The sequence below is a fragment of the Gymnoscopelus microlampas genome (assembly GCF_963454915.1).
Source record: "Gymnoscopelus microlampas genome assembly, chromosome: 17".
In the NCBI taxonomy this organism is placed as follows: domain Eukaryota; kingdom Metazoa; phylum Chordata; class Actinopteri; order Myctophiformes; family Myctophidae; genus Gymnoscopelus; species Gymnoscopelus microlampas.
In genome coordinates, this window is record NC_139954.1 from 46,560,647 (window position 1) to 46,578,146 (window position 17,500).

Consider the following 17,500-nt stretch of genomic DNA (forward strand, 5'->3'; position numbering starts at 1 on the left):
CTCAGTGGAATCAGTGCATCAAACTATAGCTCAGTGGAATCAAAGTACATCAAACTATAGCTCAGTGGAATCATAAAGTGCATCAAACTATAGCTCAGTGGAATCATAAAGTGCATCAAACTATAGCTCAGTGGAATCAAAGTGCATCAAACTATAGCTCAGTGGAATCAGTGCATCAAACTATAGCTCAGTGGAATCAGTACATCAAACTATAGCTCAGTGGAATCAAAGTACATCAAACTATAGCTCAGTGGAATCAAAGTGCATCAAACTATAGCTCAGTGGAATCAGTACATCAAACTATAGCTCAGTGGAATCAGTACATCAAACTATAGCTCAGTGGAATCAGTACATCAAACTATAGCTCAGTGGGATCAAAGTACATCAAACTATAGCTCAGTGGGATCAAAGTGCATCAAACTATAGCTCAGTGGGATCAAAGTACATCAAACTATAGCTCAGTGGAATCAAAGTGCATCAAACTATAGCTCAGTGGAATCAAAGTACATCAAACTATAGCTCAGTGGAATCAAAGTACATCAAACTATAGCTCAGTGGAATCAAAGTGCATCAAACTATAGCTCAGTGGAATCAAAGTGCATCAAACTATAGCTCAGTGGAATCAAAGTGCATCGCGACATGTGTGAATGTGATCATGGATTACTTATTCATGGAGGTGAAATCATCATTGTCTCTTATAGTTAATCATGTGTGTTATTCATGGAGAAACATCATTGTCTCTTATAGTTAAACATCATTGTCTCTTATAGTTAATCATGTGTGTTATTCATGGAGAAACATCATTGTCTCTTATAGTTAAACATCATTGTCTCTTATAGTTAATCATGTGTGTTATTCATGGAGAAACATCATTGTCTCTTATAGTTAAACATCATTGTCTCTTATAGTTAATCATGTGTGTTATTCATGGAGAAACATCATTGTCTCTTATAGTTACAGATTCAGAGCTGCACTACTGAATCTGTCAGGAGCCCCGTTCAGAACGTGTGAGCGTTGGCCTACAAGTGGGCGTGCCTTCAGATCAGGAAGCAGGTCGCGCTTTACCCAATCAAATGTAGTGGGCGGGATTTACAGACAGATGACAGACAGACAGACAGACAGACATACAGGTCCAGTGGTATGACAGACAGACAGGTCCAGTGGTATGACAGACAGACAGACAGGTCCAGTGGTGTGACAGACAGACAGGTCCAGTGGTATGACAGACAGACAGACAGACAGACAGGTCCAGTGGTATGACAGACAGACAGGTCCAGTGGTATGACAGACAGACAGGTCCAGTGGTATGACAGACAGACAGGTCCAGTGGTATGACAGACAGACAGACAGACAGACAGACAGGTCCAGTGGTATGACAGACAGACAGACAGACAGACAGACATGTCCAGTGGTATGACAGACAGACAGGTCCAGTGGTATGACAGACAGACAGACAGACAGACAGACAGACAGACAGACAGACAGACAGACAGACAGACAGACAGGTCCAGTGGTATGACAGACAGACAGGTCCAGTGGTATGACAGACAGACAGGTCCAGTGGTATGACAGACAGACAGGTCCAGTGGTGTGACAGACAGACAGATCCAGTGGTGTGACAGACAGGTCCAGTGGTATGACAGACAGACAGACAGGTCCAGTGGTATGACAGACAGACAGGTCCAGTGGTATGACAGGCAGGCAGACAGACAGACAGACAGACAGACAGACAGACAGACAGACAGACAGACAGACAGGTGGTATGACAGGAATGTGATCATCCCAGATTACTGTCGCGTTCCTTCCTGTCAACGACACAATGCATGCTGGGAGGTTTACAGTTACTATGATGACTAACATCAGTAACTATTTAATGTCAGGAAGATGAAAATAATACTATAATTATAATAAGATAAGACAGAAATGTAATGAGTAATGACATTCTGAAGGTTGTGGCACGTGTGTGTGTGTGTGTGTGTGTGTGTGTGTGTGTGTGTGTGTGTGTGTGTGTGTGTGTGTGTGTGTGTGTGTGTGTGTGTGTGTGTGTGTGTGTGTGTGTGTGTGTGTGTGTGTGTGTGTGTGTGTGTGTGTGTGTGTATAAACATCCAACCACACACACAGATCAAACATACTGTAAATTTGCATAGAAGTGAACGTCAATGAGCTTGTTGTTCCTGTAACTTCCTCAAACGTACAGTGACACCCTGTTCTCAACCCAATCATATTTTAACTGGGGACCCCCCTAAAATAATCATATTTGAACTGGGGACCCCCCTAAAATAATCATATTTGAAATGGGGACCCCCCTAAAATAATCATATTTGAACTGGGGACCCCCCTAAAATAATCATATTTGAACTGGGGACCCCCCCAAAATAATCATATTTGAACTGGGGACCCCCCTAAAATAATCATATTTGAACTGGGGAATTGTAGAAGTTGAGGCATTACATGTAGTTTGACTCGGTTCCACAGATACATTACATGTAGTTTGACTCGGTTCCACAGATACATATTGTGAAGACGGCCAAACTACTTGTAGATCGGCAATTCTTTTGCCTCTTCTATTATTTGACATTTTGGCCAATGTTTGACCAGTTTTTAGTTTGTTGGTTATACTTTTGATACAGTATGTTTTTTTTATCGGTATTAAAGAGGTCTTAAAAGTCTTTAAATTCACTTCACTGTCATTTGGGGACTCTTCCCCCCCCCCCCCCCCCCCCCTCATGTGAGGACCATGTTCAGAGCCGCTGGTTTAGAGCAGACCATTAATTGTCACAAATAATTAGGATTGAATTGTGCTTTTAGCTTTTTAATTTGGATAGCCTCATATTTATCTGTTTTTGATCTGACTGGTAATTATGGCTTTGAAGCAGCTGGAAGAGACTGAAGTCCTCCTGACGTCACTACCCGTTAAAAAATAGCAGATATACAAGCTCATAGCGAACATTTGTAACTCAAATCTTTGCTGCTTGGGGAATAGTTTTTTTTTTAAATACTTATGTTGCTATAATATCAGTGGTTCTCAAACTTTTGTCATGTCAAGGACCCCCCAAAATGATATGCATTTGGCCGCGGACCCCCATCTCATGTTGAAGCCCCCTCGGCCTCTAGTGGCAGTGATGTCACACTTCTCTATTTGATGCATTTATAGAAAAAAACGAACAGATAACAACAGACAACAAACTTGTAGATCTGCTTTTTACAAGCTACACCTAAACTACTCTGTTGATCCTAAAGCTCTCTATTGTGTGTGTGTGTGTGTGTGTGTGTGTGTGTGTGTGTGTGTGTGTGTGTGTGTGTGTGTGTGTGTGTGTGTGTGTGTGTGTGTGCGCGTGCGTGCGTCCATAGATATGTCCTTCTCTTCTTCTCAATAGAACTATTCATAGAGGCTGTGTGTGTGTGTGTGTGTTCAGTAATTACAGGAGTGTGGAGTGATGGGTTTTGACCACCTGGGACAGGTTGACACAGTTGTCTGTCTGTCTGTCTGTCTGTCTGTCTGTACAATGAACAGACAGGCAGGTTTTACCAATGGCCATAACATCAGTTTGGAAACAAGTGGTAAAATAACATCAAACAAAAAGGAAGTAGGTGTCGGAACATCTGGACACACCTACTTCTCTGACCTATGACCTATGACCTACTTCTCTGACCAACAGAAACATCTAGTCCATATCTATGACCTATGACCTATGACCTACTTCTCTGACCAACAGAAACATCTAGTCCATATCTATGACCTATGACCTATGACCTTCTTCTCTGACCAACAGAAACATCTAGTCCATATCTATGACATATGACCTATGACCTTCTTCTCTGACCAACAGAAACATCTAGTCCATATCTATGACCTATGACCTATGACCTACTTCTCTGACCAACAGAAACATCTAGTCCATATCTATGGGGAATGGACCCAGGGTCTTTTTCATCCTCCAGGGTTTCTGAAGGCGAGGTGTGTAAAGGTACTGGTCTGGATCTGATCCTGGCTAGGTTCCTTATGGTCTAGATCTGATCCTGGCTAGGTTCCTTATGGTCTAGATCTGATCCTGGCTAGGTTCCTTATGGTCTAGATCTCATCTAGACTTTAAGGGTAAAAACCAGCTGGACGGATCGAGCCGGGACGAATTTGTCACATACAGTATGTGTCAGGCTTCAGGCCGGGCTCGGGTTGTTGTACATTTATTATAGCAGCCTAATTGTGTGTGTGTGTGTGTGTGTGTGTGTGTGTGTGTGTGTGTGTGTGTGTGTGTGTGTGTGTGTGTGTGTGTGTGTGTGTGTGTGTGTGTGTGTGTGTGTGTGTGTGTGTGTGTGTGTGTGTGTGTGTGTGTGTGTGTGCGCCATCACCAAACCCAGTACTGTTTGAAAAAATAATTATGTCAATTTCCTGTTGATTTTACTATTTGAAGATCTGCGGATCCAGTGCGGGTTTTCTTCCTTATAAAAACAGTGAAATCAACAGGAAGTTAACATTTTCATAGTTGTTTTTATATTGTATACTGTTCTATATTGTCTGAATCAGCTTTGTTTGTGTTTGTTTACATGCTAAAAAAGTGACTTTGAGAGCTGTTTCACCGTACAATGTAAATCAATGAGGAGAATATTTTGAATTATCAATGTCTAAACAATGGAGAAATTATTATAGATTTGTTGAGGTCCATCATGGTAAGGTAACTACACAACCCAAACCTCAGAGTGGTCTTGACCTTTAATCTCTGAAGGACATACAACTGACCTGTGTGCAACCGAGTGTGACCTGTTAAGGGTCCTCACAAATACAGTAATACCAAAGATTGTTAATTTAGCAAGATACGTAATCTCCGGTTTACTTCCCGTTTCTGCGTGACGTAGGTGGACACCTTTTTAGGAGACAGGAAGCAAGTTGGAGTCTATTGATTCCAACGTGAACACAGCTTCTGAACCATTCCTTAGCTCCATGGATACTGAACTAAATATTGGACCCAATCATCACAAGCCACACAATATGTACAAGATTTTCATACTAAAATGGCTTTTTTTAGAGACACAAATTAGGAGAAAATCTACTTTGTTATCGACCTTTCTCTATCCCATCAACACACTCTCGCGAGATTTGGGAAGATATCTGAAGAGTCTGCAGTCTGACGGACGAGACATAGAGGGCTCTGTGCCTTATTTTAACTCTATGCTCTGTCCCTATAAGATGTTCTAAAAACTGATTAACTGATCATCAAGCATCTTTGCCAATAACAGTTTACTTTCAAACATGTAAAGCATTTATTTTCTTTAATGAAGAAAATACACAAATACACATCCATATGACGCTGTCAGCCAGGGGGGAGGGGGAGGGTCGTGGGGTGGTTGGGGGAGAAGACAACCATGCCTACTTAGGAGACCATTTGTAGGATTTGTGTACTACTTCGCCTCTAGTGGCTCCAATGGAGAATGGCTATCTTGCTAAATTAACAATCTTTGGTAATACACACACACACACACTCTCTCACACACACGCACGCACGCACGCAGTGAAACAAAGCACTGTTCTTGTATCAAAGAGTTCATTCATATCTGTCTGTCTGTCTGCATGCGTTGCAGTGCGACAGCTCATAGATCTGTTATTTTACACATGCAACTTAGTATTACAGGGCTTCAACTAGCTAGTTCTCTCTCTTTCTCTCTCTCTCTCTCTCTCTCTCTCTCTCTCACACACACACACACACACACACACACACACACACACAGTTGAATAGATGATTATTATTGACCTTTGGTTCGTTTGAAGCAGAGTCAACATCATAAGTGTGTGTGTGTGTGTGTGTATGTGTGTGTGTGTGTGTGTGTGTGTGTGTGTGTGTGTGTGTGTGTGTTGCATAACATTGTATCCAGACAGCGGGGCGAAGGGGCGTGGCCTGTGTATAGAGCCACGTGATTGGAGCTTTAGGGTCTGTGTTGTTTCCTGAGCACATTGTTGTTTTCAATGGTACGGGGGTCCCTGGCACAGAATAGGTTCAGATGGGGGTCCCTGGCACAGGATGGGTTCAAATGGGGGTCCCTGGTACAGAATACGTTCAGATGGGGGTCCCTGGCACAGGATAGGTTCAGATGGGGGTCCCTGGCACAGGATAGGTTCAGATGGGGGTCCCTGGCACAGGATAGGTTCAGATGGGGGTCCCTGGCACAAAGAATCTACTTTGCAGATATTAATTATTATATTATAAAACATACATTAACCGCTTTAGCCCTGTTTTATACCAAGGCTATTTGACAATAACAGATCTACAAGCTCACAACGTGTCGGATCGCGACGCGTTGTGAGCTTGTAGATCTGCTATTTTCAAACATTTAGTACTTTTACTTTTGGTACTTTAAGTACATTTTGATACCAATACTTTTGTACTTTTACTCAAGTAAATTTTGAATTCAGGACTTTTACTTGTAACGGGGTACTTCTACATGGCAGTATCAATACTTTTACTTAAGTAAAACATTTGAGTACTTTTCCCACCACTGCTGGGGACCCCTGGAACCCCCACCTGGACCCCTGCTGTAAGGGTCCATGTGGGCCTAATGCAGATCAAAGCGGGGGTGTTTTGTCTAATAAAGGGTCTCTGTGTTGCAGAGAACTACACGGTGAGCGGTCCGGATGGGAAAACGGACTCGGTGTCCAACCTGCAACCTCAGGCGTCGCTCAACTCGCTGCAGTCCAGCTCGCCGGGTCCTAAACGCTCCGGGAACACCCTGAGGAAGTGGCTGACCAGCCCGGTGCGCCGGCTGAGCCACGGCAGCTCCGTCAAGAAGCTCCCCAACAAACAGAAGAAAACAGGTAAACTAACTCCCATTAAACAGGTAAACTAACTCCCATTAAACAGGTAAACTAACTCCCAAAGTCTCCCATTAAACAGGCAAACTAACTCCCATTAAACAGGTAAACTAACTCCCATTAAACAGGTAAACTAACTCCCAAAGTCTCCCATTAAACAGGCAAACTAACTCCCATTAAACAGGTAAACTAACTCCCAAAGTCTCCCATTAAACAGGCAAACTAACTCCCATTAAACAGGTAAACTAACTCCCATTAAACAGGTAAACTAACTCCCATTAAACAGGTAAACTAACTCCCATTAAACAGGTAAACTAACTCCCAAAGTCTCCCATTAAACAGGCAAACTAACTCCCATTAAACAGGCAAACTAACTCCCATTAAACAGGCAAACTAACTCCCAGTAAACAGGTAAACTAACTCCCAGTAAACAGGTAAACTAACTCCCATTAAACAGGTAAACTAACTCCCAGTAAACAGGTAAACTAACTCCCAGTAAACAGGTAAACTAACTCCCATTAAACAGGTAAACTAACTCCCATTAAACAGGTAAACTAACGCCCATTAAACAGGTAAACTAACTCCCATTAAACAGGTAAACTAACTCCCATTAAACAGGTAAACTAACTCCCATTAAACAGGTAAACTAACTCCCAGTAAACAGGCAAACTAACTCCCAAAGTCTCCCATTAAACAGGTAAACTAACTCCCAAAGTCTCCCATTAAACAGGCAAACTAACTCCCAAAGTCTCCCATTAAACAGGTAAACTAACTCCCAAAGTCTCCCATTAAACAGGCAAACTAACTCCCAAAGTCTCCCATTAAACAGGCAAACTAACTCCCATTAAACAGGTAAACTAACTCCCATTAAACAGGTAAACTAACTCCCATTAAACAGGTAAACTAACTCCCATTAAACAGGTAAACTAACTCCCATTAAACAGGCAAACTAACTCCCATTAAACAGGTAGAAGAAACAGGGACAAAGCAGGTAAACGGCAAACTCCACTAACGTAGACGTATAACAGTAGATGCCAAACAAATTATTACGATTACGTTCTTGTGTATTTTTATATCAAAAGTCCAGTCTAGATGACTTCCTGTGAAACAAAAACGTAATGCGTGATGATGATCATTGGGTTGCTGACCAATATTATCCAGATTTCACCTGGGATTCAATGATTAATGTACTGATTGATTGATTGATTGATTGACAGGCCCGGGAACAGGAAGAGAGGAGAGCAGGAAGAGTATTGACCTTGGACCGCCTGACCACACCCTGCACGATGACATCACTGACGAGGTAACCAATGAGATTGAAGTGTATGTCATCTCAGTGCGTACCACAGCCTGATCTCCATGTTTTGATATAAGCTCTTATGGGTTGTTTTGCATCATTTTGTCTGTATGTTAGTGTTAGACTGTAGTAGTCTACAGTATGTGGATTGAGGAGAGGCTCCAGCACTGTGTGTGTGGGTGTGTGTGTGTGTGTGGGTGTGTGTGTGGGTGTGTGTGTGGGTGTGCGTGTTTGTGTGTGCGCATGCATGTGTGTGTGTTCTTTCACAGCTTCAGAATTCACAGGGGTCAAAAGGTTGCGTGTCCCAAAGAGCCATATTTCATGTGACCTTATGACCTCCTGGTTAGAGGCGGAGCCTGTAGTGATGTGCATGCAGGAGTGTGTGTTTCAACATGTCGCGATGCGATTTGTTGTGAGCTTGTAGTCTGTCTGTCTGTCTGTCTGTCTGTCTGTCTGTCTGTCTGTCTCTGTTTTGAAACTAATAGCAGTATTTTTTCAAGATCTTGTGTCAAAGACAAATATAATGATAACTATAAAAAGTGCTCTTCGGAGCACAGGTCTCCGTCAGGTCAGGTAGGTTATTGTGGGCCAGCAATGTTCGGAATTCACCAATTAAGATGGAATATGAAAAATTATATACAAATTGGCCTGTTATAGCGCCACCATGAGGCTGATTTTAAAACGATTCAAGTGGCGTTTCTTCGTCGGCCGTGTGGGAATTTACACTTGGTGTAAAGAAGTGTTTTTCAAAGACAGGACAGTGATGCAACATAAAGACAGGACAGTGACCCAACATAAAGACAGGACAGTGACCCAACATAAAGACAGGACAGTGACCCAACATAAAGACAGGACAGTGACCCAACATAAAGACAGGACAGTGACCCAACATAAAGACAGGACAGTGACCCAACATAAAGACAGGACAGTGACCCAACATAAAGACAGGACAGTGACCCAACATAAAGACAGGACAGTGACCCAACATAAAGACAGGACAGTGACCCAACATAAAGACAGGACAGTGACCCAACATAAAGACAGGACAGTGACCCAACATAAAGACAGGACAGTGACCCAACATAAAGAGTGATCCAACATAAAGACAGGACAGTGACCCAACATAAAGAGTGACCCAACATAAAGACAGGACAGTGACCCAACATAAAGAGTGACCCAACATAAAGACAGGACAGTGACCCAACATAAAGAGTGACCCAACATAAAGACAGGACAGTGACCCAACATAAAGACAGGACAGTGACCCAACATAAAGAGTGACCCAACATAAAGACAGGACAGTGACCCAACATAAAGAGTGACCCAACATAAAGACAGGACAGTGTCCCAACATAAAGACAGGACAGTGACCCAACATAAAGACAGGACAGTGTCCCAACATAAAGACAGGACAGTGACCCAACATAAAGAGTGACCCAACATAAAGACAGGACAGTGACCCAACATAAAGACAGGACAGGACAAATGCTTCTCTGCTGGCTTTATTTTAGGATTACATTATAAAATAATGCATCATTCTATACCACCTGAATGGCAGAGACGAGTCATCTAAGTCAGTGGTTCTTGAACGTTTTAGTCTCAGGACACCCCTGTAAATTACTTTTTCATCCAAGGCACCCCTGAATTACATTGTTACTTTATAGAACGTTACATTTATGTCATATGATGGTACGTGAATATGTACATCTTTCCCCATGAGATACAGTATGTGTCACAAGGAAAACGTGAGAGAATAGTAGTTTCCATTACGACAGACTGAACATCATGCTTGACATTTAACCACTTGAACCCCAGCATCCCTATTCTGGGGGGAACATTCACCACAAATAGCCGATCTATAAGCTCACAACGCGTCACAATGCGTCACGTGTGAGCTTGTAGATTTTAGGCAAGGAGGTTTGGTGGTCTGCCTTAATAAGTGTAGAGGGTTTAAGTGGTTAAACTGAAGTTATATTGATATATTTAAAATATTTTCAAAGTATTCTGCGGCACCCCTGGACTTGCTTCACGGCACCCTAGGGTGCCACAGCACCCACTTTGAGAAACCCTGATCTAAGTGATTAGCCTCCTTCCATTCATATGCACCTCCTCTTAAAATAATGTATCATGATGTTTCCATATTCTGAGTGTTCAATAGCCAATTAGTGTTTTTTTTATAGTGTTCAGTAGAGTAGTGTTCAGTGGTGGAAAAAGTACTTGCATCTTTTACTTAAGTAAAAGTGTCAATACTGCATGTAGAAATACTCTTACAAGTACTGTTACAAGTAAAAGGCCTGTGTTCAAAATGTTACTTGAGTAAAAGTACAAAAGTATTGGCATCAAAATATACTTAAAGTACCAAAAGTAAAAGTAATAACATGTTTGAAAATAGCCGATCTACAAGCTCACAATGCGTCACATCGCGACGCATTGTGAGCTTGTAGATCGGCTATTTTCGAATGGTATAAAACAGGGCTAAAGTGGTTAATGTATGTTTTATGATATCATAATTTAAATCTACAAAGTAACTAGTAACTACATTTTTCAAATAATTGTAGTGGAGTGAAAGTACTATATCTGCCTCTGAGATGTAGTGGAGTAGAAGTAAAAGTACTGAAAACTAGAAATACTCAGGTAAAGTAAAATATACGTCAAAATTGTACTTAAGTACAGACTTGAGTAAATGTACTTAGTTACTTTACACCACTGGTAGTGTTCAAGAGAGTTGAACACTGATGAAAAATGACATTATGGCCGTTTTCCAACTAAGATTTAAATATGAATCTGACGGGGGATAAGTTAATTCACGTGTGGTGATAAGACGGTACAAATGTTTCATTCCTACTTTTACAATGCATGTGAAAAGGGTGTAATTTCTTCCTTGGCCTGGTGGGAATGTGCGTGCAACGCTTCACGGCAATCGGACGCTGCGTTCACGATTTGAAGCATTTTGTTCAAAACGGAGCCACTCCTGCAAACTTTGGAAGCCAATCTTAGCCAATCAGGATGGAATATGAAAAGTCTGACAGACCCGTTCGGTTTAACGATTTTCTTACCTTTCACAGAACATTTATCTCCGGTATGAGCGATCCCCTGATGGTTGCTAATCACTGAGGCAAACTGTGCTTCCTTCCGCGGGGGAAAAAAAATGTCATCGCGACCTCCCGTTCGCTTTTATGCGCCTTTGCCCTTTGAAAATAACATGTCTCGGCAGAAATCGGCCTCCGGGTGGCGCTATAACAGGCCCATGGGAATGATTTGGGACAGACGTTCTGCTCTGACATCCTGACACACACGCACACACACACACACACACACACACACACACACGGATGGGGTGCAAAACATTGTCTCCGCCACGCCTTCGACCTGGTGGAGACAATAATAAGCATCTGTTTGTTTTCTTTTTCTCATTTTTCAAATATTAAAACATAAATGCAACTCTCCTCTCTCTCTCTCTCTCTCTCTCTCTCTCTCTCTCTCTTTGTCTATGTCTCTCTATCAGAGGGCGCGCAGTAAGGACGGGACTCTCTCTAAGTCCTCTTCGGGAATGCAGAGTGGCGGGGAGGAGGAGCCTGATGAGGAGACGCCCACTCCCCTCCCCCCGCCCATGGAGATCATCAAAGACCCCTCCTCCAGCCAGGACGACAAGGTAGTTTGTCCTATTCAACTCATCTGAAGCCATCTTTCGGTTTTCTGCCATCAAACTTAGAAAACACCTAATTCTGTTATTTTGGGGAAAGCTTTTGTTGAAAATAGCAGATCAACAAGCTCTCAGAACGCGTCTTGACCTTGTCAATCTGCTATTCTACTCGTTCTCTCCCTTCTTTTTTCATCCCACTTTGCATTTTCGCCAATATTAACCTCTTCTGCCCCGTCTCTGTCTCTCTCTCTCTCTCTCTCTCTCTCTCTCTCTCTCTCTCTCTGTCTCTCTCTCTCTCTCTGTCTGTCTGTCTGTCTGTCTGTCTGTCTGTCTGTCTGTCTGTCTGTGTCAGTCTTCCTCTTTGCTAGCATCGCTCCAGTCCTCCAGTGATGCTCCCAGTGCAGCGGAGCTGGTTAGCGCCATAGAGCAGCTGGTCAAAACCAAGATGGTGAGTGCAGTGGTGGAAAGTAACTAAGTACATTTACTTAACACATGGGGTGCCAGGTTTTTTTAGAAACAGAGTACACTGAGTGCCAGGATTTTTAACCATTTTTTAGGAGCCGAGATACAGGCTTTTGAAGTTATAAGTTAACCAGGAAGTGGATTGGAGTCTAAATCTTCGGAAAATGATATCTCCTGGTAATGTGAAGGAAAAAAGTATGGTTAGTACATATGGTTAAGTACAATTTTGAGGTACTTTTACTTTACTCTGGAGTATTTCCAATTGTCTAAACTTTGACTTCTACTCTAATTATTTGAAAACTTTAGTTACTAGTTACTTTGCAGATATAAATGATTACATTATAAAACATACATTAACCACTTTAGCCCTATTTTACAGATAGGCTGTTAGTGGAGGTGCTAAGCAACATTTGACTTCAAGTCATGATACAAAGGTCCCCTTTGGTATGGAAGTACCTTAGGGCCATAGAAAAAGAATTATCCAAAGAGACGAGTTAGATCACCCTTCTTTTTTTTTTTATAGGCGTTTTTAAAAATGGCCGCCGACAATTAACCACTATTACACCAGACCCCATATCTTTGCTTCTGTTAGAGCTATAATAATAATATTGGTGTCAAAGTGTACATTTTTGGGGTCAAGGAATTCAATTAAATAGGTTTCAATGCAAAAAAACGAATACTTCATTAATTGCCATGACAGCGGGGGGTAAAATATGCAAACTTCATTAAAAAAATACGTTTTAACAGGGTAACTTAACCCCACCCCCTCTAAAACTTGTATTTACTTTTCCCTTTGTCATGGAAGTACCATAGGGCCATAGGAAAAAAAATATCCAAAGAGACAAGTTTGATCACCCTTCATTTTCTTTAGATAGGCGTTTTAAAAAAAAGGCTGACGACAATTAACCACTATTATATCAGACCCCATATCTTTGCTTCTGTTAGAGCTATAGTAATAATATTGGTGTCAAATTGTACATTTTTGGGGTTGAGGAATTCAATTAAATAGGTTTCAATGTAAAATACCCAATGCTTTACTAATTGCCATGACAGCGGGGGGTAAAATATGTAAATTTAATTTGAAGAATACGTTTTAACAGGGTAACTTACCCCCCCTCCTCTAAAACTTTGATTTACTTTTCCCTTTGGTATAGAAGTACCTTAGAGCACAAAGAAAGAAATGATCCAAAGAGACAAATAAGATCACTCTTCATTTCTGAAATATATGCGTTTTTAAAAATGGCCACCACCATTTGAAGTGATACAGCAGAACCCATATTTACTTCTGTTAAAGCTATAATGGTAAACATTTTTAGGGTCAAGGAATCCAATTAATTAGGTTTCAAGGCAAAACAAATCCCCAATAATTTTCTTACTACCATGACAATGGGGTTGTTGTGGTAATTTGAGTCTTGCACTTGCAAATAACCAGTTCTGGCAAGTCCCTTGAAATAATTTAAATTGAAGCCATTCATCAAAGGGCAAAAGGAAGAGGGGGCTCGACTCATCATTTACAGCCTTTTCCAAATATCGCTCATAAGCCTTCATCACAAGTACAGAGCAGCTACAGACACCTGATGCATGTACCAGGTTCTGCAGATGTGGTCAACACCAATGAAAGACTGAGCTTTGCCACTAGTTGAATTACCACTATTGGTGAGAGCTGTAGTCCATCCACTGCCATTCATCCAGCCAGTCTCCAGACACACTCCAGAGCATCTTTTTTGGCAAGTGTGAATAGGGGTTGATCAGCTAACATGACTGGTGTCTGACCTGGATTTAGGTAGTTGATTGCTTGAAGGAGGACATTCATTGCATGCCAAGCCAAGCCAAGCCATAGTGGGACTGGTAGGAGACTCTGTGAACAGTATGTATGATCTGGATGGGGGGGCTGAACAAGGCTCTGCAATGCCTGCATAATATGCACCCCATGAGATCCATTCTTCATCCTCAAGGTTGTCTTTCCCCACAAGGTGTCGGTGACTCTCTCCAACCACTGGCAGCCTTCTTCAAGTATGTTGCTGAGAGGACAAGAGGCTGGCTGAGGATGACTGTTTGTATTAAGGGCAGGAACATGAGTTTGGAGTGAAACATCCAGATCCATTGTTGTGTAGAAAGCTGGAAAGGATTGTACATGCTTCTTCCCCATCTTAGCTGGAACTAGGATGTTAGTGAGATTGGCTGTTTGTTGGTCATCTGACGGGAAGTGCTGCTGAATGCTTATGCATGTCCCGTGGAGGGCTGATTTTGCTGTTGTTGACGATGGGTTGAGGTCAATGTTGTCAAAACCACCATTAGTGAAGACACCCTTAACTGCCTGAGGTGGGACCACCACACCAATCTGCTCCCACTGATTGATCACTGTACTCAATGTTTTCAAGCGATCACATGATACACCATACCTCGCTTATGCATGGTATCCACCTGGTGTTTACTGCCAGTATGCAGGTGCAGATTCATTGCCAGATACAGTGAAGCTGTGGTTCCCTTTCTCTTATGTGACAACTAACACTACGGACATTTCTTGGATCTGCATTTCACAGAGTTGTAAATGATTTGCTGCCCAATTGATGTAGCAACCTGGCACTTCTCTGGTTCAGGGGCTGGCTGGTCAATACCTTATCCATCCAGAAGCATCTTTAGGAACAATTGCAGCAGGGGAGGGATTGAATCAGGAGGCTGTGAAGGAACCTGTAAATTATTGTTTCATCGGAAGATATTCTTCCCGGAGGATTTTAGCTGCTCTGAAGATGATGGAGACATCAGTAAATGTGTTGCTTTTCATGCCAACAACAGCTTTCAGGTCATCATCAAACAACATAACAGGGACCAGCCACGATCTAGTCGCACAGAACTGATGTCAATATCCTCTCGAAGGCGCGTGGTGTTACATTTAATAATAATTGATTGACTCAAACAATTCATTGAGGACATGTGCTCTGATGACCTGTGTTGCCTTATTTTCTGTCGTGTCACAACGGCGGTTTCTGCTTTTCTATAGAGCCTAGTCAGGCATGCACGATGATGCACTGCCTCCATAGCTACCATGTCACCAGCAGCTTGTTTAGCTAACAGACACTTGTCACCCAGCACCTGAGCACATTATTTCACTTTTCGATCCAATCCCAGGGTGGAAGCCGTCCTTAGTTCCTTTCTGTTGCCAACTTCACCACAGAAGAAACACGGTGTGGTTTATTCACATGAGGATGATGATGAGCATGAGAGTATAGCCTGTGCAGTGAACTTGCCACCACCATTCATGCACTGTGTTTTTACTGGGCTCACAGACTCTTCATGTCTTCTTCTTGCTCTGTCGACTCTGTCCAATAATGGCACAGTTAACATAAAAAACATTCTGTATTAAATGAGAAAGTAATACAAACCTCAAATTGAACCTCAAAGTGTCTCAGATTTTCTGTCACCTCTGATTTAATCAAATTGTCGCAGTCCCTTGTGCAGAATTTATGTTTTGTGGCAGCAACAGGTGTAACTCTCAGGTGATAGCAGTCAGACATATACACTTACAGTCAGACAGACACTAATCTCTCAAGACAGATTCAGAGCTCTGCAGCTGAATCTGTCGGGAGCTCCTGATACAACGTGTATAGTTAGGAATGTTAGGAATGTAAACAAAGACACATAGACCGGAAGTGGAGGGCTGAGGGCGGACCTAATGGCCACCATCCTGTTTTCCACATTCTATTGGGAGGTCCCCCCCAGAGTCAAATCTTAAGGAAAGAAATAGCAGAGGGTGCTCTTTTTTCCTTTTTTTGACTGGGTTCCTAGATTGGACAGACACACATAAAGCATATATGGCATGTGCATAAGAGGTTGTACTTCTTAAAGTTTTTTTAATAGGGGGAACATTTTAATGTCACTTATTTTGTTGATGAAATGTGCATATTTTACCCCCATTGTGAGGGTAATGAGAAAACTATTGGGTTTTTTAGTCTTGGAACCTATGTAATTGTATTCCTTGGCTCCAGAAATGTACACTTTGACACCAATATTATCATCATAGCCCTAACAGAAGCAAAGATATGGGCTATGCTGTATTGCTGTAAATGGTGGCGGCCATTTTTTAAAACACAAATACTTTAGAAATGACGTCTTATCTAGTTTGTGTCTTTGGATAATTTATTTCCTATTCCCCTAAGGTACTTCCATGCCAAAGGGAAAACTAAATTAAAGTTTTAGAGGGGAAATAAATGGAAAGTTACCCGTTATTTACGTATTTTTCTAATAAAATGTGCATATTTTACCCCTGTTTTCAATGGCAATAAGAAAATGATTGGGTTTTTTGCCTAGAAACCTATTGAATTGGATTATTTGACCCCAAAAATGTACACTTTGACACCAATAATATTATTATAGCTTTAACAGAAGCAAAGATATTGGTTCTGCTGTATTGCTGTAAATGGTGGCGGCCATTTTTTAAAACGTGTATATTTCAGAAATGAAGGGTGATCTAACTCGTCTCTTTGGATAAATGTTTTCCTATGGTCCTAAGGTACTTCCATGCCAAAGGGGAAACTAAATTAAGGTTTTAGAGTGGGGAAAAATGGAAAGTTACCCTGTTAAAACAACATTTTCCAATTAAATTAGCATATTTTAGCCCTGTTTTCATGGCATTGAGAAAAAGATTTATTTTTTTTTGCCTTGAAACCTATTGAATTGGATTACTTGACCCCAAAAATGTACACTTTGACACCAATATTATTGTTATAGCTTTAACAGAAGCAAAGATATTGTTTTTGCTGTATTGCTGTAAATGGTGGCGGCCATTTTTTAAAACATGTATATTTCAGAAATGAAGGGTGATCTAACTCGTCTCTTTGGATACATGTTTTCCTATGGCCCTAAGGTACTTCCATACCAAAGGGGACCTTTGTATCATGACTTGAAGTCAACGGCATATTTTTGGGTCCTAACACCTCCACTATGTTTGAAAATGGCCGATCTACGAGCTCACTGTTGTGAGCTTGTAGATCTATTTTCAAACATTTTAGTACTTTTACTTTTGGTACTTTAAGTACATTTTGATACCAATACTTGTGTACTTTTACTCAGGTGAATTTTGAATTCCGGACTTTTACTTGTAACAGAATTTTTACTTCAGAATTTTTACTTTTACTTCTAAAAAAATATTTGAGTACTTTTCCCACCACTGGTTACAGTACACCAGGGGACGCCGGGGAGGCAGAGGCAGCCATATTGGGAAAGAAATCAACATTGCTCCACCAGTGGGTCTCAAAGTGTGGTCCAGGGACCCTCATGGTTCCCTGAGGGGGTCCCA

General features: G+C 41.6%; 1 protein-coding gene across 1 annotated transcript in view; it reads left to right on the forward strand.

The window, feature by feature from the left end:
* Positions 1–17,500, forward strand: part of kalrna (kalirin RhoGEF kinase a) — a 159,578-nt gene that overhangs the window by 99,252 nt on the left and 42,826 nt on the right. Inside the window, exons 41-44 of the mRNA XM_084085002.1 lie at positions 6,602–6,805; positions 8,020–8,105; positions 11,605–11,751; positions 12,095–12,190. Coding sequence (XP_083941128.1) covers positions 6,602–6,805; positions 8,020–8,105; positions 11,605–11,751; positions 12,095–12,190 — 533 coding nt within the window. The remainder of the gene's footprint in view (positions 1–6,601; positions 6,806–8,019; positions 8,106–11,604; positions 11,752–12,094; positions 12,191–17,500) is intronic.